This window comes from Leopardus geoffroyi, chromosome B1 (assembly GCF_018350155.1).
Source record: "Leopardus geoffroyi isolate Oge1 chromosome B1, O.geoffroyi_Oge1_pat1.0, whole genome shotgun sequence".
Taxonomy (NCBI): Eukaryota; Metazoa; Chordata; class Mammalia; order Carnivora; family Felidae; genus Leopardus; species Leopardus geoffroyi.
The window spans coordinates 85,189,803-85,214,359 of NC_059327.1; the positions used below are offsets into that span (position 1 = coordinate 85,189,803).

At 38.1% G+C, this 24,557-nt stretch overlaps 1 protein-coding gene across 3 annotated transcripts in view; it reads left to right on the forward strand.

The window, feature by feature from the left end:
* The window catches only part of RNF150 (ring finger protein 150), a 295,154-nt gene that overhangs the window by 180,284 nt on the left and 90,313 nt on the right, over positions 1-24,557 (forward strand). For all 3 annotated transcript variants that reach the window (XM_045466965.1, XM_045466957.1, XM_045466951.1), the window contains exons 3-4: positions 742-813; positions 3,019-3,101. In XM_045466965.1, the coding sequence (XP_045322921.1) occupies positions 742-813; positions 3,019-3,101 (155 nt within the window). The remainder of the gene's footprint in view (positions 1-741; positions 814-3,018; positions 3,102-24,557) is intronic.

The window sequence follows — 24,557 nt, forward strand, 5'->3', positions numbered from 1 at the left end:
GTACAGGTGAGATATAAATCTAGGCTGGGTCTGTATAAGCAAAGGAAATTCCTTAAAATTCCGAATTGAAAGAAATACACAAACAATAAACCCTGATTGTGCAAAAGGAGATGAAGTTTATTCTAGCTACTCCAGAATGGCTATCTCCTTGTACAAGTTAAATGGCTAGAGTGGCAAATTACTGAACTTAGGTGTGTGTATGCTAGTCTGCACAACTGTAACCCACGCTGGAGTCCCTGTAGTGCGGGACTTTCCCATATCATTTGTCACTTGCTTAACATTGTGCATAAAGAGCTTCTCTCGGGGCGCCTGGGTGGCTCAGTCGGTTAAGCGTCCGACTTCAGCTCAGGTCACCATCTCGCGGTCTGTGAGTTCGAGCCCCACGTCGGGCTCTGGGCTGATGGCTCAGAGCCTGGAGCCTGCTTCCGATTCTGTGTCTCCCTCTCTCTCTGCCCCTCCCCCGTTCATGCTCTGTCTCTCTCTGTCTCAAAAATAAATAAACGTTAAAAAAAATTAAAAAAAAAAGAGCTTCTCTCAATGACACAGCTCTTTAATAGACCTCAATTACTAGAACCACTTTGCACAAATGTGACTATCCCATCTCTTCCAGCCATTGTCATAAGCACTCATGCCACTTGTTCATGATTTCAGAGATAGCTGGCCTGGTTTATTAAATGCCATCAGAAACAAGGTCAAGAATTACACATCTTTATTACTCACAAGCAGCTTTTGGTTTTTCAGCGCCGACTGGGAGATGCAGCAAAGAAAGCGATCAGCAAGCTCCAGGTCAGAACCATCAAGAAGGGCGACAAGGTAACAGCCTCTTTTCTTTTTTGGTAAGGGGCTATCTTAAAACAGTTCCTGACTTTTCTGGCAGCCAGGGTAGAAGAGAGGGAAGGGTGGGAAAAGGGGATACGTGACAATAGCTCTCCTGTAAGTCTGTTATTATACCCATCTTTATTAATATAATTTAAAACAGTTAATAAGATACAGGCAATAGAACAACAAAGTCGTTGGACAGAATATATAAGAAATTGAAAAGTAAGTATAGGAAAAATAGATGGAGGTAGGATGCAATTTGTACACAAATATATTACCTGAACTGTGTAACAGAAATGGATCCCAAATTTAGGTTGGGACTTTCCAGGAGCCAAGGCAAAGAAGGAAAACATATTCAAGCAATATCTAATTACCTTATCCTGGTGTCCCACAAGGTAAAAACCAAATGGTTGTCCCTGGTGTTCCAACTTGAGAATATTTGTCCATAAATCCTTGCAAAGAGGACAGTGTTATATGATGAGTGATGTCCTCCACTGATGTCTGCAGTTAATACAGAAAGCATATTCAGTCCCTCTGACTCTAGCACCTAGAACCCCAAAGTCATTGCAGCAGCCTCCCTAGCTGTAGAATGATGACATAAGGCCAAGAGCAAAAGCATATCTTTTTTAAATTCACTATAATTAACATACAGTGTTATACAGTAGTTTCAGGTGTATGACCTAATGACCCAACATTTCTATACATTTCTCAGTGCTCATCAAGATAAGTGTACTCCTGGGGCGCCTGGGCAGCTCAGTTCGTTGAGCCTCCGACTTTGGCTCAGGTCATGATCTCATGGTTTACGGGTTTGAGCCCCATTCGGGCTCTGTGCTGACAGTTCAGAGCCTGGAGCCTGCTTCAGATTCTGTGTCTTCCTCTCTCTCTGCCTCTCCCCCACTCACGCTCTGTCTCTCTCTCCTTCAAAAATAAACATCAAAAAAAAAAAAAAAAAGATAAGTGTACTCCTAATCACCCTTATTTGTTTGACCTGTCCCCTCACCCACTTCCCCTCTGACAACTACCAGTTGGTTCTCTGTATTTAAGAGTTTGGGTTTTGTTGGTTGTTTTGTTTCCTTTTTTTTTTTTTCTTTGTTCATTTGTTTCTTAGATTCCACCGATGAGTAGAATCATATGGTGTTTGTCTTTCTCTGACAGACTTATTTCACTTAGCATTATATTCTCTAGATCCATCCATGCAATCACAAATGGCAAGATTTCATTCTTTTTTATAACTGAGTAATATTCCATTATGTGTGTGTGTGTGTGTACACATATATATACACCACATCTTCATTATCCAGTCATCTATCAATGGACACTTGGGTTGCTTCTATATCTTGGCTATTGTAAATACTGCTGCAATGACCATAGCAAAAGCAGAAGCATATCTTGAGGAGGAACAATAAAACAGTATAGTCCAGGCCCACAGACTTCTAAAGGTCTCTCTTCTCCCCAGAAGAAATTATAGAGCAGCGGATTGCAGTACATGTATTTGGGGCTCCTTGGGCCATTGTAAGGGATTCTCAACTCTTACATGTATTGTCTTTAGTCTGAATAATTGATTTGTCTCACTACATGCTGCTGTTTTTCAACTATATAAAAATGCTATTGAGCCTAATAAGATGAAATTCATTTAATTCATTACTAAACTTAAAATATATGTTTTCATTACTTTTTCCCCTCAAACAGAAGAATAAAAGAACAGGGACCACCACATAAGTCATATACAATGGGGTATTGAAAGAGATTTATATACTTGAATAAAAAGTTAAATCCATTGTTCTGGAGTTGTGTACATAAGATTCCCAAGGAGGTGATAGATGAAATATCGTTCAGACAGTTCTCCCTAAACGCTATTTCTCATCCTTGAGCTTTTGATGTCACCTCTAATTATAATAAATAGCATTCTCAGTGATGGTATTTTTAAAAATTGCTTTCTCACAATTACAATAAATAGCATAATTAGTAACGATACATTAAAAAAACGTTCAGAAAAAAACCGTACAAAAGCACTTGCATTGGAACCCAGAAACAAAAAGTGGAGGTTGGAAGGAATGGAAACGGAGCAATTTTTGATTAAGAAAATGGCAGCTGGGCCATTGAAAGCCTTGCTCCAAGCAAGCTCTCCTTGCTTGTTTGGGTATTTCCCCAAGAGCTGAAGCTACACAAGTAGGCTCATCTGTATTTTCTCTGTTACAGGAAACAGAGCCCGATTTTGATAACTGTGCAGTTTGCATTGAAGGGTACAAGCCCAACGACGTTGTACGGATCTTGCCCTGCCGGTGAGTCACTGGGCTGCCTGCTTTTGAATGGGGTGTGCATGCCGAGTGCCTGCTGACCTCCCTGGCTCAGACCTGCATGGCCTAGCCCAGCAAGGTCAGTCTGCACAACCATTTCCGGGTTTAAGTATCAAACAATCAAAAACCTTGTTCTTTTTGTGTGACCGTTCCCCTTGAAAACATTCTTTCTTGTGAAATAAATATTTTTCTGATCTTCCTTGCGCCAAAGGATGAGTACTGCTATTCATTAGAACCTCATGATACACAATTTGATGATATGGCTCCAAGTAAGAGCTTTCTATAACAACAAAACTGTGGTATTTAGAATCAGTTCCCACTTTCACAAGTGCTGTTTTAATATAATTAATGAACTCTTAAAAGTATGCTGTGAAGGGGCGCCTGGGTGGCGCAGTCGGTTAAGCGTCTGACGTCAGCCAGGTCACGATCTCGCGGTCCGTGAGTTCGAGCCCCGCGTCAGGCTCTGGGCTGATGGCTCAGGGCCTGGAGCCTGTTTCCGATTCTGTGTCTCCCTCTCTCTCTGCCCCTCCCCCGTTCATGCTCTGTCTCTCTCTGTCCCAAAAATAAATAAACGTTGAAAAAAAAAAATTAAAAAAAAAAAAAAAAAGTATGCTGTGAATACTCATGAAGGGATCAACAGCCAGAATATGGTCAGGAGTACCTGGGAAGTCAAAGGCATATTCCATTTCCCTTGTTTTTGTTTTTTTTGGATTTTTTGTTTGTTTGTTTTGTTTGTTTTACCAGCAGGAAGGGAATGTGACAGTCACTCCGAAACTCCTAGAATTTGGAAATGCCAACAGGTCTAGTTGCAAGAACTCCCCAAGTGATTTCTTGTATAACCCTAATCCTTCTCCCTAATTGAAATTCACTGTTAAGGTATTTGAATTTTTTATATGGCTAAAATTAAATAAGTTTAAATACTCCAATGAAATAAAATACTTCAAGACTGCATAAAAGCTGTCTTCCTATAATTAAACAGCTTTTTTAGTGTTGTTGTTGCATCTGTGAAGTATCCTAGAAATAAAAAAATTATCCCTTGAAGAAAGGCTCTTCACTTAGAAAGATTAGCTTTAAAAATTCTTAAGAGTGTTTAAGTAAATAAAGTAGATAAAATACACAAAGATATAAATCAGGGCACCTTTAAAAACTGTTTTTTAGAAATACAAAAGAAATAAAATATGCCTGTAAAGGAATTAGTTTAATAATCCCCAAATGACAAAGAAGTGTAAAAAAAAAGGACAGGGTATGCAAATAAATGCAGAAACTCCCAAGGGGAATGGATCTCTTCTGAAATGCTTTTAGGCACATTGATCATCAGGAAAGGGCCTGGAGAAAAGTACACTGTGCTGGCCCTAGCCAAAGCCTTCCCTGGGGATTCACTTTCCCTAGTTTATAGATGCTTGACTGTCTTTATGGCAAAATCATAAACTGGGACACATGAAGACTCGATGGGTCTTCCTATGAGGGAATGTATCAATTCTCTCTTCAGACATTACACTTGGTATTTACTTGGTGACTTCTAGAAACACTGGCAAAGAATGGCAGGCGGTGTGTCAGCTACAGAGATGCTGCTCCAGAGGTAGCATTTTTTTATGTCTGCAATATTTTACTAAGGGTTTCATAAAGCCTCATAGAAGCGAGGAACATGCTTTGCTTCTGCTTGGTGTATGTTTAGAGCTCTATGAGGGTACTACTAAAAAAAATATCAAAGCAAATTTAAGTTGAATTGAAACTTTTTCTTGAGAATATAAATGTAATTAAGAAAATCTGTTTTAAAAACTATATATAGCATTACTTTAGCTCTGTAATCCATATTGTATAAAGTGACTTCTTCATCTAGAGCTCTGTCATGTATATTCCATGTTACTGCGTAGAATTAACTAGAAGCTGCATAATATCCAAGCCATAGATGTACCACAATTCAATTTACCATGCGCTTGTTGTGGAACATTGGCTGATTTCAGTTCTTAATTATGACAAATTACATTGCTTTAGCAGTGTTTAGATTGTCATTATGTACTATTCCAGATCTATCTCCTACAGTATAATTTTTGGAAATACTAACCAAGGAAATAGCATTTTAATATTTACAAAAAAAAAAAATAAAACTTTAGGAACTTCACTTATATTTATACTAGCCCTTGCCCTAGGCCAGTTCAGTTTGGCCTGAAACTCTTCATTTTTGCATTATTATTTGGTTCTCAGCTCATTCCTTGATTCTTTCTGCTTCAAGCTTCTTATTGTCCATCTGCTTTTATTTCCTTATTGTGCGCCCTGCTTTAAATAACAAAATAACATTGAGAATTACCAAGTACAGGTTAGAGTTCCTTATCGTTTGATCTTAGATGAGCCATATATATTTACTCTGTGAAGAGCTCATCCATTTTTTCCATGCTGACTTTAAAGTCGAGATATTTTGATGCCTGTTGCTTGTTTCTGCCAGACAGTCTGCGCTAATGGATGTTATCAAACAAATGCACTGGCATTTGCTTTTTGCTACATAATTTCCTCTGGGGTATGATTAAGCCCTAGCTCCTATGAACTTTATAGACTCTCTTTCTCATTATTTCCAGGCTGACTCACCCACAGAATTTTTTGCATCCCCTCGGAGTATAAACAGTTTCAAAAAAAAAAAATCTAGATTTTGTCTTTCTTCTTTTATACTCTTTTCTGCAGCCTCCTAACTTCTGACACACCAGGTACATCACTTCTCTATTGGGGTCACTTACGGTATCTTTCCAAATCACTCCAGGATATTCTTGTACCATGATTTTTTCAGAGTCATTCTCTTGTTTGTGTCTTTTGGAAACCCTTGCACAAATTAGGATGAATTAATAAATGATCTCCCTTCCTTATTTGTAGTCACGGCGATTACTGAAGTTAAGTCATGCACATATGCACTTACCATTTTCCCCCAGGGGCCTTCTCCAGCACATGCACAGACGAGGCTCCCTGTGGGGCCAGACAGGCATGCACATCCACAGCAGCACACAAAGCACCTCAGGGTCAGACAGGTCCAACTTTTGTGGTTTGGGTTTGATCCTAATACACCACTAGGATGTTTTCCAAAGAACTTTGATTTTGCTTACAGCATCTATATGCCGAAATCTACATTACAGTTTACTTTAGGGCTGGTTTTGGCGAGTCAGATTTGTACTTGTGATTATGATTTTTAGCTACAGAAGATATTTTATTGAAGCACTGAATTGAAATGTTATTGTCTTCTCTTGTCCAGAGAATAAGTTGGGCTCTCAGATTCTTCCCATGGCTTTTATCCTACGGTGTTCCTTTTCTTCAGTAGTTAACCATTTCAGTCTATTTAGCTACCCAGTTTCAAACACTCCGGCTCAAAAAGAATCTGACCTCCTTGGGCAGGGCGAAAGTCTGCCATTAAAAAAAAGAAGAAGAAGAACGAAAGAAAGAAAGGAATATATGCATCCTTTCCCTAGGTGCCTGTAGAATTATTTCCTTTCTCTGATGGATCCCTACAGCATTATCATTAATTTAGGAGGGTATTAGTGTCTGCTACTGTCTTTTCCTTTGACTTTGGGAACTCTTGTATGTTGTAGGAACAATTTTAAAGGGCCTGAATGCTTCATTTGAAACAATAGACATTTATTTTGTGGCCGCCGTGTGCCAGGCATGGTGTGAAGTACCAGAGTTGAAAACTCTGGCATGATCTCTGCCCTAAAGGAAATCAGTCTAGTGTGGAAGAGAGAGATGTGAGTTTAAACAAGCAATCACAATTCAGAGCGATGCGTACAACAACCGAAGCAAGATGGATTTTAAAAAGTTGGAGGAAGCAAAGCTAGGCACAAGAAAGGCTCCACAAAAAAAGTACATTTTCACACTAACAGCAGTTTGCTTTGTCTATTACATCTTCATTATAGAAGATTGGTATACTGCATAAATATTTAATTATCTGACTCCCTCAGCGTTAGCAGATAACAACTGCTAATATTTGTGTATATTTCCTTGCTTTGATTTGCCATGCCTATTTTTTCAAGTTTGAGACACTACTGTCAACATCGTTTATTATCCTGCTCTTTTCACTTAATATTCTAAGAATATGTTAGAAATGGTTCTAGATTATTAGTGGCTCATTTTGACTTTCCTTTGGCCTCTGACTCTGTAGGCAGAAGCTGATCAAACTCTAAATTAAATAAACCAACCAAAGCCCCTGGCATGTTGGTGCTTATTTAGAACCTGCTCCTCAAGAGTCCAGATGTTTTCACAGGCCAGTCAGAATATTCTACTGACGTTAAACAGGAAGGTGTCCTGGCTCCCGTTAGCTTGTTTCTTAATAACCTGTTGATGAGCTCTTCGCGTCTCACCATCCCACCCCACTTAAAGAAAACAGACAAAAGCAGTTTTTCACATAGAGATGATATCGTTGGGTTATGCAGAAGTGACCCGTGGAAGCAGCATGCCCTGCTGGCTCCCTGTCATGACAGTTGGATTACAGATAACATCCTCTCAAACTAAATTATCATCTTTGGTAGATATGCCCCCACTTTTACCTTGCTCATAAACAGAGTTCCCATGCAACAAATTCCCTCATATAGTCACATTTTGTAAACAGTGTTTCCTGGAGGACACTGTAGGAGGCAGTCACTACTACCTGTGCTCTTACTGAGGTCTTTGATTTTGATATTTTAGAGCAGGGGTTAGTGGTTGGATAAGGAAAGCAACTTAGTTGTAACACCTATCCCAAGATAGTTCTGGTTGGGAAGTGTTGCGCTTATACTGTTTAGTGTTGAAGCTTCAAGCCAGCTTCCAGTGTCTGAAGGAGAGCAGCAGGCAGGGCTGCTCTGAGCACCCCCTGAGTCAAGGTCAATGAGTGGCCTGTGGGTCCAGGGCTTGTCCAGGCTCCTGGTTCTTCACAACAGGATGTCATTTTTGTCCCGAGCAGGGTTACCTGTTAGATCAGATAATTCTGGAAAGGGTTGGGGGGATAAAAGATACGTAACATAAAATTGACCTTTTTAACCATGTTTTAAGTTTGTAATTCAGTGGCATTAAGTACATTCACATTGTTGTATGATCACCACTACTGCCCTTTTCCAAAACTTCATTTTCTCAAACTAAAACTCTGTAACCATTAAATGTTAACTCCCCATTCCCCTAGTCTGGAGGGTTTTGTGTGTGTGTGTGTGTGTGTGTGTGTGTGTGTGTGTGTGTTGTATTTTTAATTTAGCCTTGACCTTTATTATAAAGAAAATGTCAATGAAGAAACCTAGATTTTGATGTAAGCATCTAATTTAACTTAAAGTTGGCTAACTAATAATCAATTTTTACATATTCAATTTAAAACCTAACAAAGAATGATTATTATCATTGTTGCTATTATTATTCTTGTTACTATTATTACAATACTAATATGATGTTACTTTTATTATGATTAGGACTATAAGTGCTCCTGTTACCATTACTAACATCATTACCACCATCCATTCTTTCCTGGCTTTCTGTAGTAGCTTTCTCACTAATCTTCCTGCTTCAACTCCTGCCCCTTAATTATTCATTCTGATAAGTCTATTTTTAATTATCCAGCTAGATTAGCTGGACTCCAGGTACTTTTTTAGCAAGTACAACTTTAAACTCATTAAATGTATCAAAAGTGTGATTTTTTAAAAAGTCTACTCTTTGGGAAGATTTATTGAAACATAATTCAGTCCTTTTGTTTCTCTGAATATACATCTGTAATAAGGTAGGTTCACAGAAATCCAGAAAACCAGAAATCCTGCCCTATTACACATATTAGCTCCTCAGGGAGAATGGAGTTGGCTGGTGCAATTGCCAGCATTTTTATCAGGGATTGGTTGCTGTAAAAAGCAATCTTCAGAAACTTGCCGTTGTGTCTCTTGTTAGGATTTTATTCTATGACTTCTTCATGGGGCTTTGCCAGAACAGCTCATGTACAGAATAACCACACTTCTTCCAAGCAAAGGAATGTTTTTATATTGTGGGTAATGAATTATGATACCATCCAGATTTTTTCTGTTTGTCGGTAGAAGGCCAAGAGCCAAATTTGTGGCCCACCCCTAGCCAAAAGGGATTTTTTAGCTTTATCCTTGACCATTTTATGTCTCCATTCTTGTTTTAATTTCTTCTTTTTCATTTACGGCACCTTTTTGAATATCTGCATCTCCTAAGTCACCTTAAGTCGTTTCTAGGATAAACATTTTCCATGTTTGTAAAACTTTATCAACATCATTTTCAATTAACATATAATGTCTCATATGTCATCATTTATTTGACTATTTTTAGACATTTAAGCTGTCCCCCACACATACATATTTTTTGCTATAATAAATAACACAGTTATAAATAGTTATGTGTGTAGACCTTGGTTGATATTTCAGATTATTTCCTTGTTTCTGGGGTTATGAATTCAAATTGCCTAATTGTTGCCCATGAAGCTTTACTGAAGGAGTTTTCTAATAAGAGGTAAGAATGTCTCAAGCAAAGATAACTAACTGATGCAACCTATAGTTGACAGATTATAGTGCAGGAGTCGGGGATGATGGTGGAGAGGCAGGCAGGCCTAGATCATTGGACCCGAATGCCCATCTGGATTATAGCCAGGGGCTGAGGGGCTTGCTGGGTTCAGCTTTTGCTGTTTACATTGCATGCTGGCACTATGTGGAGTATAACTCAGAGGGATCTGACAGGAGTCTGAGGACCAGTTAAGAGACTATTGCAAAGTCAAGGTAAGAAATTCTGGGGGCCCGAACTGGAGTCAGGAGAGATTCGGGAAGTAAACCCAGCATGAGACAGCATTTGCAACAGTTGAAAATGGCCACCCATACCAGCTGGTGATTGGTAGATACATCTGTAATTGTTTATATTTAAAACATGTGCATATCTTTGCATTTTGATTCTAAGTAATAGGAAAAAATCATGCAGGTATTGCACTGTTGCTCAAAAACCATAACAGAAGAAACAGATTTCAAGCACTGAAACAGATTTAATCACAAAACAAATAAACAAACACCTTGAGGACCAGCTTTGGCTCACCTAGGCAAAGTTCCATTTTGGAAAGATGATTGTTGGATTCTGGGTGGTAAAATATGCCACGTTTCCTCTTCTATCCATTTTAGGAATGAGACTAGTTGGGGACATAGAATTTATCATACTGCCTTTTTTTTTTTTTTTTTGAAACTTAAGTCTACATTTTTACAAAGATCAGAACACGAGTAACAGCATTTGTTTTGAAAGTGATGAAATGGAGATTTAAACACAATAATATGCCAAATTATAGATCAAAAACAGAATAAGTGGTTACTGTTAGAGTATAGAACAGATTTATAGTGAAGGACAAATGAAGCTTATATTTGCGAATTGATACTCTAACTTACAAAAGAATTTCTGGTGACATTTCAGTATCTGAGGCAGATAGAACCTAAAAGGGTGAGGCCTGGAGATTTGGAAAAGGAATGCTTTTGAGGTCAGTTGAAAAGTCAAAGCTGACATTTGTTTTACTAGTTTTGATGAGTTCTTTGAAAGGCCTGTTACATGTGTCAACAACTGACGAGATGATCATTGTCCACTCTGTCCATCTAACCAATCCAACAGCCAGCTGCTTCCCTTTCTCAGCTGATGTAACTGACATATTTGTAACATGGACCTAATTATTGGCTCCTCAAATACTATAATCCATTAACTCCTGTGACCTAGGACAGGTGACATTTTCTTCTGCCAGGGAAGCAGCTCTGGGAGACATCTAGAATAAAGTACATGGCTAAGAGTAGAGGGATCCATTTGTAAAGCTGTCTGAAAAAAACACGTATCCTAAGGCTCCTAGAGTACTTGCCTGGCAAGGCCCAGCCTCCTTAAAATCAAATTAATAAGATGTACTGAGCTAATGGAGGTGTAAGCACAGTGCCTACACCAAAGTGCCTTGCTAAACAAACAGTGGCTTTCATCCAATGGGAAACTGTTCACTATGTCTCAGAGAATATCCTTGTTTTCATTGGATGCTTCCAACCAGATCCACCTGGGCGTTTCATAGCCTTCCCTGCTTCTCCTGAAACTCTTGATGTGAAGTCCAGATCTTGGATGACAGCCCAGAGCAATACCACAGTTCAACCCTGATATTCATGATAAACTTGTCTTTTTAGGGGGCACAGGGTCTCTCATTCACTCCCCCTGCAAGATACTACAAGACCATAATGAACAACATAAGAAATCGTTCTAATCTCCTATAAAAAATGAACATCATTTTAACATTTGAAAACTTTAAAAATCATAATCAAGTTTTACCGAAAGCACTGAAAATAGATAGTAGTTCCCTTAAGGTTTTTAACCCCAGGGATCAGTCTGATTGTAAGATGAGTCAAGTGTACTGAATGTCCATGTGAACAGAAAATTCCAAACTGTTTATGAGTAAAAAAAAAAAAAAAAAACCTATAAAACTCTGTAATGTGATCAGGATTCTGACTATGAGTCCTATAATTCATGAAGTGGAAAACAAAGGGGTAATTTCTGGACAGGCAGCAATGGTCTGTCCTGACTTTATCCTGCCGTGACCGATATATATGCTTGATTAGGAACAGATTTTTTTCCAGGTTCCTTATTTGTGAAAAGAGTGATGAATGTTGGCTGATTTTCATGAGGTTTGACTTATTCTTTCATGCCCATGTTATGCAAATTAGATTATTAGTCATCATTTTCACAGCTAACTCTTTATACATGTGATTTTAAAAATAACTTCAAGGTTTTATTGCTAATTGTGGGAAATTTTGAAAATAGGGAAAAGTATAAAGTAAACAAAAATAATCTCACCACCCAGAAATAATCATTATTCATATTAGTATATTAAATTTTTCTAATGGATATATATAAACATCGCATGTATATTGGTAAATCTTGTAGAACCAGACCATTAATATAATTTTTTTCTACTTTCTTATTTGACATTAAAAAGTAAGCATTGGTGGGGGATGGGCTAAATGGGTGATGGGCATTAAGGAGGGTACTTGCTGGGATGAGCACTGGGTATTATATGTAAGTGATGAATCACTAAATTCTACTCCTGAAAATAAATAAATAAATAAATAAATAAATAAGCATTTTTCTATAACTTTAGAAATTTTTTAAAAATACTTTAGTGGTTGCACAATATAGTCCGTTGTTGGAGTTTATTTAATTGTCCCCTGTTGTTCAGCAAATAAATTGCTTTCAGTTTTCATCATTATGAAATCACGACCATTTTAATTGTTTATATATACTATTTCTGTATTTGTCCCTTAGGATACATTCTTAAAAGTCAATTTACGGAGTCAAAGTGATTTTGAAGGATCTTGATAAGTTTTGTCGAACTGCTTTCCTAAATGGTGGTAACAATTTACTCCCCACCAGCAGAGGTGGGCATGCTTATGTTAGCGAACCTTTGGAACCATGAAGTACCATGGTGTAAGCATCTTCCTCATCTGATAGCCACATATAAAGACAGTGCTTAGTTTTAGTTCCCACATCTTTGATTTCTCTGAGATGTTACTGTGACCTACCACGGTACTTCATACTTAGTCCACTGTTGTTAACTAAACTCATAAATCATATCTAATGTAAATTGTCATTGGCTATAAGATGGTTCATAATATCAGAGATGTTAAAATGTGGGGGAGGAAATGGTATGGCCTAGAATTGGTAAAATGCGATATTAAGTAGTTTTAATATTTGTTTTCATACTTTTAGTACATAGTGCTTTTTCTCTATTTTTATTTTGTTTTTATAATCCTTTTTGATTAACCAAAAAAGCACATTATAAAAGTTATGAATTTTCATCTGGTTGCTGATCTCTTTAATGCTTCCCTACCAAGAAATAAGATAACTGATCAATTAATTATTTTTCAAATTTATCTGAAATTTATGTAGGTATAAAGCATCTCACTCATTAGTCATTGTGTATGAAAACTATTGTTTACAAAACTATTTTTTCAGGAATATCAATTTACACACTCTGCCAAATTACAAGTTAGATAGTGTGGTGGGAGTTTAAAATGGCATAGTTGGGGCGCCTGGTGGCGCAGTCGGTTAAGCGTCCGACTTCAGCCAGGTCACGATCTCGCAGTCCGTGAGTTCGAGCCCCGCGTCGGGCTCTGGACTGATGGCTCAGAGCCTGGAGCCTGTTTCTGATTCTGTGTCTCCCTCTCTCTCTGCCCCTCCCCCATTCATGCTCTGTCTCTCTCTGTCCCAAAAATAAATAAACGTTGAAAAAAAATTAAAATAAAATAAAATAAAATAAAATGGCACAGTTGCTTTGGAAATGTGTTTGACAGTTTCTGTGAAAGTTAAATGCATACTACCCTCTAATCTAGCAATTCTACTCTTGGATACATCTCCAAGAGAATGAATGTGTACATTCACAGAACGACTTGTACAAGAATGGTCATAGCGTGTTTATTCATAATGGGCAAAAAATGAAAACAACTAGCAAGAGGAAAATCTATAGATTAATTTGGTACATACATGCAATGGAATATTAATAATAAGAAGAAACAAGAAACAAGCTATTGATATATATCAAAGCATAGATAAATATGAAAATACCATGTTAAGCAAAAGAAGCCAGGCAAAAATAAATACCTACTTTATGATTCCATTTATATGAAATTCAGTCATAGGCAAAGCTAACCTGTGGTGACAGAAGTCATAATGGTGGCTTCATGGCAAGGAGTGGGTATTCACTGGTAAGGAGAGGAGAGAAGTATGGGGTGATGGAAACAGTGGGTGTTTGTACATAAACATATACCTACTCAGTAAACCATCAAGCTTGCTTAAGATCTATACCTTTAGGGGTGCCCGGGTGGCTCAGTTGGTTAAAAGTGTCTGATTCTTGGTTTCAGCTCAGGTAATAATATCACAGTTCGTGAGTTCGAGCCCCTCATCAGGCTTCGTGCTGACTGTGTGAAGCCTGCTTGGAATTCTCTCTCTCCCTCTCTCTCTGCCCCTCCCCTGCTCACTCTCTCTGTCTCTCTCTCAAAAAATAAATATATATATATTTTTAAATCTATACCTTCATTTAAAATAATGGAAAAAAATAGGGGTGCCTGGGTGGCTCAGTCAGTTGAGCGTCCGACTTCAGCTTGCGTCATGATCTCATAGTTTGTGAGTTCAAGCCCTGCGTCTGGCTCTGTGTTGACAGCTCAGAGCCTGGAGCCTGCTTCAGATTCTGTGTCTCCCTCTCACTCTGCCCCTCCCCAGCTCACGCTCTGTCTGTCTCAACAATAAATAAACGTTAAAAAAACACTTAAAAAAAATAAACATAAAATAATGGGAAAAAATGTTTTAAATACCAAAGAAGCTACATTGTGGTCTTTTTAACAAATGTAGTTCATTTTGTACATTAGTCAAAATTAAAATCTAAATTCCAAGTTTGTTGATGGTGTTTTCTAATAAGTTTTTTCTTTGATTCTTTTGGGTCTATCTGTATACACTGCCAAAAATTATCACTTAATCTAAGGGATTAAAGGAAGGAAACATGAAAGGAAATAGCAGTGCTGATAAATGATGTCTGGTGGGTTATTTTCTGTTGTATTTTCAACAGAGCGAATGCTGCCTTAGGAAAGAAGTCTTGAACTGTAATAACCTTCTTAAATATGGCATTCTGACTTCAAATGTCCTGATCCCCAGTTATATTAATCAACTGGACACACAGGATGAATGCCAACCAGCTTTCCTGCTCCAGCCAAATTATATAATTAGACCAGGGTCAAGTTTTAATCACAGAGCTTCCCTCTACCAGAACCCAAAGAAATGAAACACCTATAAAATGAGGGTCTGAAATTCCCTTGTAACTTGCATTCCCAAAGGATAAATTTCTTCCATTGTAGCTAAAAAAGAAATTGAGTGTAGTAGCCAGAGGATCTTATACCATTCCTTAATATTTGAAGTTTATTGGTTTTTCTTTAATGCTATTTAAACCTGATGGTACAGACAACTAGATGAAATTAAGTAGCTGTTTATTATAATACTTGAACATTGTAAAGCACTCTACTGTTACATATAATGTCTAATTTGTATCTCACAACAACCTATAATAAAGGTAGAGCAGGTATCATTACGGCTCCTTTATTTTACTGAAAGAAACCTGTTAACTCAGAGAGGCTGGTCAGAGCCCAGAGCAAAGCCAAGTTCTCTGACTTCTCAGGCTTGGTTCTTTCCCCTGTAAAGCTGCATTTGACACCTTTACCCACCCAACCCCACCCCCCCGTCACGCAAGGATGCTCTGTTGAATGCTCAGCTCTTGGAATATGGTTTGATAAAGTCTATCCCCAGAAACCCCCATCTCACTCTAGGCCAAATGCCTGAGCATCCCAAAGAAACCAAATCCAATGTAAGCTAGCTTTAAGGATTTTACTCTCTCCACACTGATTCCAAGTTTAGTTTTGTGTCCCTGAAAACAGGTCAGCCTTGTTCATAGGAGGCCAGTGCTGGTGCTGGTAAGGTGAGCAATAATTTATTTCACTGCATTCTTTTTTTTTCCCCCCTCCATCAGGTAAAACTGCTAGCATAGCATATTAGCTTGCCAAAACAAAGTAATTCTGTTTTTAAACAATAGCCAGAATATGGTTACTGCTGATTCTGTGTGATAGCTCTTTTTCCCTTTTCCTTTTCTCTTCTTTTTTGTTTTAAATGATGTTTGCATAACCTAAATAGGGGGGAATCAGGGAAATGCAATTTCTCATAATTGGCCAAAACATTTCAGACCAAGCCCAATGGCAGAATTACCCCCACAGTGAGGCTCTAGGCCAGTTGGATAGGGTTACAGTAGGGAGGGGCTGGTGTCTGCTTAACTGGCCTGATCAACACCATGCCCACATTGTCACCACTACAAGGACTTTATGTATAGGAGACATTAGAAAACGGAGACAGTAGAAGGAAATAACTTGATGACGAGAAGCCCATCATCACAAGGAATGAGGGACATCTAGCTCAGGTCCATGGCTTTTTCCTCATTGTTCATACCTCTTTGCTACTCAGTCCATCCAGATTATTTCAAAATACTGATTTGGATCCATCCATTCCAGCTTTATTTCCTGTTCTTACTTTTTAAATAGTCTAGCTTTCAACCCAACTGAGTTTCTCATCCAAATCATGAGACTAGAGCTGTCTTTACTCATGTAAATTCCTTCTCCTTAGATTCTTTCCTTGGGTCTCCACACTTCAAAGTTCTCCCCATCCTGTAGCTCCCAAATTTCCTCACAAAGGACCTGCTTCCTTCCTCAAATTCTGTGATACTTTTACTTGTATCTCTTTATGGTCCATCACTTTATATGTTGTACTAACATCACTTAAAATAGTTGGGGCATCTGGGTAACTCAGTCAACTAAGCGTCCAACTCTTGATTTCAGCTCAGGTCATGATCTCATGGTTTGTGAGATGGAACCCCGCATCGAGCTCTGCGCTGATAGCACAGAGCCTGCTTGGGATTCTCTCCCTCCCTCTCTCTCTGCCTCTCCCCTACTCAGCTCTCTTTCTCTCAAAATAAATAAATAAACATTTAAAAAAAATAGTTAATGGCACCATTATCCACTGAACACTTAGTAGCCAAGCACTTTACAAACAAATACTTAATCCTTACGACAACCTGGTAAGGTATTTTACTAGTCAGGATCTAGGTTTTGCTGCTGCAGCAACAACAACAACAACAACAACAATCCTCCCAACTCTCCGTGGCTTAACACAACAAAGATTTCTCATGTTTTGTGTTTATCTGTGCATCAACAAGGAATGTCTGCTCATGGCTGTCAGGTAACAAAGCAGTCACCACCTCAAACACTGTTAACTTTGACAAGTCAGTAATTAAATCGCATGGCCTGAAGTGAAATCTTCTATTTCTTTTTTTACCTTATTGGCCAGAATTAGTCACATAGCCACAGCTACCAACAGGAGAGCCTATAATCATCCCATGTGCTTGAAAGATGCAAAGGTAGCATAATGGATGAATAGTATTAAAGAGTGCCTCAGATGGGTACTATTATTATCCTCATTTTACAGACAAAGAAACTAAGGCTCAGAGAGGTTCAGGGTTATCCCAGGACTGTTGGCGAAGATTAAAAATGAAACGTGCTTTATGCCCCAGCCTATGCTTTTAACCTCTACACAGTATGGACTGTGCATCTTCCAATCAGCCTGTCAATTCTTTATTTACAACACCTCACAGGGCGCGTGGGTGGCTCAGTCAGTTAAGCGTCCGACTTCGGCTCAGATCATGATCTTGTGGTTTGTGAGTTCGAGCCCCACATCGGGCTCTGTGCTGACAGCTCAGAGCCTGGAGCCTGCTTCGGATTCTGCGTCTCCCTCTCTCTCTGCCTCTCCCCCACTTGCGTGCTCTCTCTCTCTCTCTCTCTCTCTCTCTCTCTCCCCCCCCTTTCCCTCTCTCTCTCTCAAAAATAAGTAAAATGTAAAAAAAAAAGAAAAATACCTCACCAATAGGATGCATGTCTGGCCCATATAATTTTCCTACTTTTTCCTCAGAATTCAGCATTCCAGTGAGTTCTGGTATCATTTTTGGAATCTCTTTAACAACATACAGAAATACTCTTCAGATTTTCTCATGTATAACTAAGAAATACACCTTCCACACGACACTAAAGTGCCACTGTGTCAACAATTTTTTCACTAACAGGGATAGAAGTTACACCTACTACTTTGCGTAATATAGTACAGTAGAAAATGTAGAGAAATCTCATGATACATTGAATGCCTGGGTTGCTAGTTACTGGACCAAAGTCATGGCATTTGGGCAAAAGATAATGCACAAAAGAAGTCAATGATATCCGTGAATTTTTCAAAGACATGACAGTCAAGATTCTGGCAAAGTTCTGGTTAAATTCACCTGATTTTAGGAGCAGCTAGACAAACAAAATCCTATAAGAAATCAGCAAGAGCAATTTAGGTTTCTTTTGTCCTCCAGGTAGGAGTGGAATACATTTCTCCTATGCAACATCCATGACACTGTCTGGGCTCAGTCAACGTTCTGTAAGTGCCATCACCACTGCCATTATGGCCATTCTAACCGAGTAATGCTTGTGCTCAGTTCCATGAACTGATGTTCCCAAAATGAGATTTGCAGAGAAGGAATGGCCCTATGCGGTGTCTACCAGGCAATCTAGGCAGGTCATGGACTCATCAATGCTCCTAATGTTCTCGTCAGGACCCACCGACCCCCAGAAGAAGACAATTCTTTTACATTTTAGAACCCATAAGAATTAAGGAAAGTGCTTCCTGAGTAAGCTCTACCTCAGAACGCTCACTTGCAAGAAATCATGACGGGGAAAACGGACTTTCAGAATTCATTTTTTCAACAAACAGTACTGAAAGTATATCCTATTCCAGGTACTCTACTAGGTTTTGGAGACAGAAATACTTTAACTCTGCCCTCCAGTGTGTCTCAAATTCACTTGGGACATAGAACAGTAAAACAGGGTGAATACTGAGCCTATAAGGTTGCGCTCATTGTTTAGAGCTGGCCTCCATACTTATCCGACAGTGCCCACACTGTGCCAGGTGTTAAAATGCTTTTAACTTCACCCATATGTAAACAAGTAATTAAAAAAAAAACAACCCTATGACACTCTAGTTGTTAATGTGCCAGGTAGTATTCTGAATATTTTGTTTTGTGTCCCATTTTCTTTTAATATTTTCTTATAATATATTTAATTTTTCTTTTAATATTTCTTTTAATAGTTTAATGTTTCTTTTAATATTCTCACTTGAAAGACCTAAGTATAAACTGGATTCTTTTTTACAGGCTAAAAGGGATTATTCATTTCAATATTGATTCACTCTGCCATATTGCTCTCACAAAAGGTTAGACTGACCAATTTATCTTCTCACCAAACATATGTAAGTGTTTATGCCATAGCCAGCACGACCTATTATCAAATTTAAAAATGAATGCAAATTTGGGGAGCCTGGGTGGCTCAATCAGTTAAGCATCTGACTTCAGCTCAGGTCATGCTCTCGCAGTTTGTGGGTTCAAGCCCTGCAGCCGGCTCTGCGCTGACAGCTTAGAGCCTGGGGCCTGCTTCAGATTCTGTGTCTCCCTCTCCCTCTCCCTCTCCCCCACTCACGCTCTGTCCCCTTCTCAAAAATAAACATTTAAATTTTTTTTAAATAAATAAATGCAAATTATCAGCAAAAATGAACTTACTGTTTTAATTTACATTTTTCTGATTTAAGTTAGGAAACGCTTTTGTAAGTGTTTTAATACTTTTATCTGAAGTCTTAACATTCAGTTTGGGCAAAAATATTAGCAAGGAATATTTTTTTTACCAATAATTGTGCATTTGTGAAAATGTATTAGAACAAATAAAATAATTTTTAGATGTCTGGATACAAGATCAACATGAAATCAGTGGTTTTCAATTCATTGGAATGATACTAGCTAAGCAGTACCAAAATTCTTTGTCTTTCTTCCTTTCTTTCTTTCTACCTTTTGACCCCCTCACCCATGTTTCCCATTCACCACTGGCAACCAGCAATCTGTTTTCTGTATCTATGAGCTTGTCTTGTGGTTGTTGTTGTCTTTGTTTTTAGATTTCATGCATAAGAGAGATCATACAGTATTTTATCTTTCTCTGACTTATTTAACTTAGTATAATGCCCTCCAGGTTCATCCATGTTGTCGCAAATGGTGAGATTTCATTCTTTTTAGTGCTGAGTAATATTCCATTGTGTGTGTGTGTGTGTGTGTGTGTGTGAGAGAGAGAGAGAGAGAGAGAGAGAGAGAGGGAGAGAGAGAGAAAGAAGGTACACCACATTTCTTTATCCATTCATCCATTGACAGACACTTGACTATTATAAATAACGTTGCAATAAATATGGAGGTGCATCTATCTTTTTGAGTTAATGTTTTTGTTTTCTTCAGATAAATACCCAGAAGTTGAACTGCTGGATCATATGGTAGTTCCATTTTCAATCTTATGAGGAACCTTCATACTGTTTTCCACAGTGGCTGCAACAATTTACCTTCCCACCAACAGGGCACAGGGTTCCCTTTCCTCCACATCCTCTCCAACACTTTGATGTGTCTTGTATTTTTGAGAAAAGCCATTTTAACAGGTGTGAATTGATATTTCATTGTGGTTTCAACTTGCATGTTTCTGATGATCAGTGATGTTGAGCATCCTTTCATGTATTTGTTGGGCATCTGTATTGTCTTCTTTAGAAAAATGTTTATTTGGATCTTTAGCCCATGTTTTAATTGGATTTTTTTTTTGCTATCAAGTTGTATGAATTCTTTATATATTTTGGATATTAGTCCTTTATCAGGTATATGACTTGCAAATATCTTCTCTCATTCTGTAGGTTGCCTTTTCATTTTGTTGTGGTTTCCTTTGTTCTGCAGAAGCTTTTTAGTTTGTTACAGTCCCACTTGTTTATTTTTTTCCTACTTGTTTATTTTTGTTTTGTTGCTTTTGCTTTTGGTGTCAGATTCAAAAAACCATTGCCAAGACCTATGTCAAGGAGCTTAACTGCCTATGTTTTCTTCTAGGAAATTTATGGTTTCAGGTATTATATTTAAGTCTTTAATCCATTTTGAGTTAATTTTTGTGTATGGTGTAAGATTGGGGTAGACTTTTTATTCTTTGGCTGTCCAGTTTTCCCAACACCATTTATTGCAGAGACTGTCCTTTCCCCATTGTGTGTTCTTGCCTCCTTTGTTGTAGATTGATTGACCATATATGCATGGGTTTATTTCTGGGCTCTTTATTTTGTTCCACTGATCTATGTGTGTCTGTTTTTATGCCAGCACGATACTGTTTTAACTGTTGTAGCTTTGAAGTATAATTTGAAATCAAGGGACATGATACTTCCAGCTTTGTTCTTTCTCAAGATTGCTTTGGCTATTTGTGGTTTGTGTGTGTGTGTGTGTGTGTGTGTGTGTGTGTGTGTGTGTGTTTGGATCCATAAAAATTTTGGGATTATTTGTTCTATTTCTTTGAAAATTGATAGTGGAATTTTGATAGGGATTATATTGAAAATGTAGATTGCTTTGGATTGTATGGATTTTTAATAATATTGAATTATTCCAATCTATGAACATGGAATATCTTTCCATTTATTTGTGTCTTCAATTGCTTTTATCCGTGTCTTATAATTTTCAATGTACAGGTCTTTCACCTACTTGGTTACATTTATTCCTTGGTATTTTATTCTTTTTGATGCAGTTGTAAATGGTTTTCTTTTCTTGATTTCTATTTCTTTTTTTTTTTAATTTTTTTTTAACGTTTATTTATTTTTGAGACAGAGACAGAGCATGAACGGGGGAGGGTCAGAGAGAGGGAGACACAGAATCGGAAACAGGCTCCAGGCTCTGAGCTGTCAGCACAGAGCCCGACACGGGGCTCGAACTCACAGACCGCGAGATCATGACCTGAGCCGAAGTCGGACGCTTAACCGACTGAGCCACCCAGGCGCCCCTCTTGATTTCTATTTCTAACAGCTCATTATAGTATATAGAAACACCACAGATTTTTGTGTATTGATTTTGTGTCCTTCAATTTTACTGAACTCATTTATTCTAAAAGTTTTGGGATGGAGACTTTAGAGTTTTCTATATATATCATCTGCAAATAGTGACAATTTTATTTCTTCCTTTCCACTTTGGATGCCTTTATTTTTCTTGCCTCATTGTTCTGGCTAGGACTTAAATACTATGTGAAATAAAAGTGGTGAGAGTGGGCATCCTTGTCTTCTTCCTGATCTTAGAGGAAACGTTTTCAGCTTTTCACTATTGAGTATAATGTTAGCTGTGAGTTTGTCATATATGGTATTTGTCGTGTTGAGGTACCTTCCCTCTATACTTTCTTTGTTGAGAGTTTTTATCATAAATGGATGTTGAATTTTACCAAATGCTTTTTGTGCGTCCATTGAGATGATCGTATGATTTTTATCCTTCATTTTGATAATGTGCTATGACATATTGACTAATTTTGTGGGTGTTGAACCATCCTTGCATCTTGGAATAAATCCCACTTGGTCATGGTATATGATCCTTATAATTTATTGTTGGATTTGCTTCTCTAATATTTTGTTGAGGATATTGGCTTATATTTTTCTTGTGTATCCTTCTTTGGTTTTGGTATCAGGTCAGTGCTGGCCTTATAAAATGATTGTGGAAGAATTCCCTCCTCTTCTTTTCTTTGGAAGAGTTTGAGAAGGAGTGGTATTAATTCTTCTTTGAATGTTTGGTACATTGCACCAATGAAGCCATCTGGTCCTGGACTTTTTTATTTGTTGGCAAGTTTGTGATGATTGATTCAATCTCCCTACTAATAATTAGTCTGTTCAGATTTCCTACTTCATCATGATTCAGTCTTGTAGATTGAATGTTTCTGGAAATTTATCCATTTCTTCTAGATGTCTAATTTGTTGGCATAAAATTGTTGTAGTGGTTTCTTATGAACCTTATATTTCTGTGGTATCAGTTGTATCATCTCTTTCATTTATTTTTTTTAATGTTTATTTTGAGAGAGGAAGTAAGCATGGGGGAGGGTGCAGAGAGAGAGAGAGGAGAGAGAGAATTTCAAGCAGGCTCTGTGCTGTCAGGACACAGCCCCATGCAGGGCTCAATCTCATGACTGTGAGATCAGGACCTGAGTCAAAATCAAGAGTCAGACATTTAACCAACTAAACCACCAAGGTGCCCCTCATCTCTTTCATTTCTGATTTGAGTCCTCTCCCTTTTTTACTTAGTGAGTCCAGCTAAAGGGTTGTCAATTTTATCTTTTCAAAGACCAGCTCTTAATTTCATTTATCTTTTTTATTGTCTTTTTAGTCTGTTTCATTTCTTTCTGCTCTAATCTTTGTTATTCTCTTCAGTCTACTAACTGCAGGTTTTGTTTGTTCTGCTTTATTCCCTTTGTCCTTTGATTGTAATAACAACCCTCTGAAGGATTATCACAAACAGTATTACTTCAGAGGGTTGTTGCAACAATTAAAGGACATTGTCATAAAACATGAAAGAGAAAACTGAGCCACAGGCAAGTTAAGTTACTTACCCAAGGTCACAGTGCTAAGGAGAGGTAGTCAAACCCTGAAATCAGGGCACATACTACTGCAACATATGTAGGAAAACACAGTGGAGCAGAAATAAAAAGAAACCAGCTCTCTTTGGCAGAGTTTCAAAAAAAGGGATGGGATATTCAGAGAAGAGAAGGGATATCTGAGCTATGAGATAAAATAGGAGCAGGATTTGACATACCAGGAGAAAAAATGAGAAGGGCATTCCAGAGTTATGGTAAAAGTGTGGGGTAAATGTAGGGACGTAACAGAAGACGTGACACGCGCCACGGTGGGTGAGGCTTCTGTGTGCCTTGTCTTCAGGCATTTCGACTTTGTGCTCTAGGGAGAGAGGAGCAGCTGAAGCATTTCAAGCCTGAGGAGTGATATCATATTTGTATTTAGAAAGCTAAAGCAAGAAAGGGAAACCAGACCATGTCAAGAAGAGCCCTGATGAAGAGTGGGTATGACTTTCTGTGGTACTTGAAGATTCAAATATGAACATTTTATAGAAGGGCAATGGAGCTGCCAACTCAACATTTAACCAAGTCTGTTTGTTGGGCAGTGGAGAATGGGGCAGTACAAAGCATTTAGAGGCCAGTGTTATCCTCTCCCCAAATAAATCAACCCAACTAATATCTAAGTATAGTCCTGAGGAGGCCAGTATTATTTGACAGCTTTTCCCTTCTGTAGCCAAGTGCATATGCTTAAGGCAGATCACTTTTCCCTTTGGTTTTGCCTGATCTCCAACCCCGTAACTAAGATACTGCCTCTTTGAAACTGAACCACAAAAATACTTTGGGAAAGAATAAAAATTTTAATTCCTCCAAACTGCACCCCCACCCACCCATGATGGTTCAGTGTGGGGAAGGAAGGGTGGCAGGGTGCAGACTTGGGTAAAACCACTGACACTAGCTCTGCAGCTTACAAGCTCTAGGCATAATTTATTTTACTTTGATGAGCTTCAAGCTTACTCCTCCATAAAATGGGAATAATAATTTTTACCTCATAGAGCTGTTATGAATTAATAATTTCACATGCCTGTTGCATGTTATATATGGAGGAATATTGATAAATATTAAGTTAATATTGATTAATTTAATTTAAAAACTCTGACTTCATTGACAACTTTACAAATAAGATTGTGAGGTTCTGAGGAAATATTTTGACTACCCATAGAAGCACTGGATACATCCTATTTAAATAGTTAATGTTGTCTGGGTCCCTGAGTGACTTATGTTCTTTGATAACCATCTTACTGAAGGGAATGAAACAGTTTGTGTTGGTGCCGAAAGGAAAGCCATGGACTTCTAATGTCAATGTCAGGGTGACAGGGTCTGACAAAGCCTATAAAAGTGAATGAGATGGAAAGGCTAGAAAAGCTCTGTTCTTCCTCCAGGTGGAGAAAAAAATGCCATTTATTTG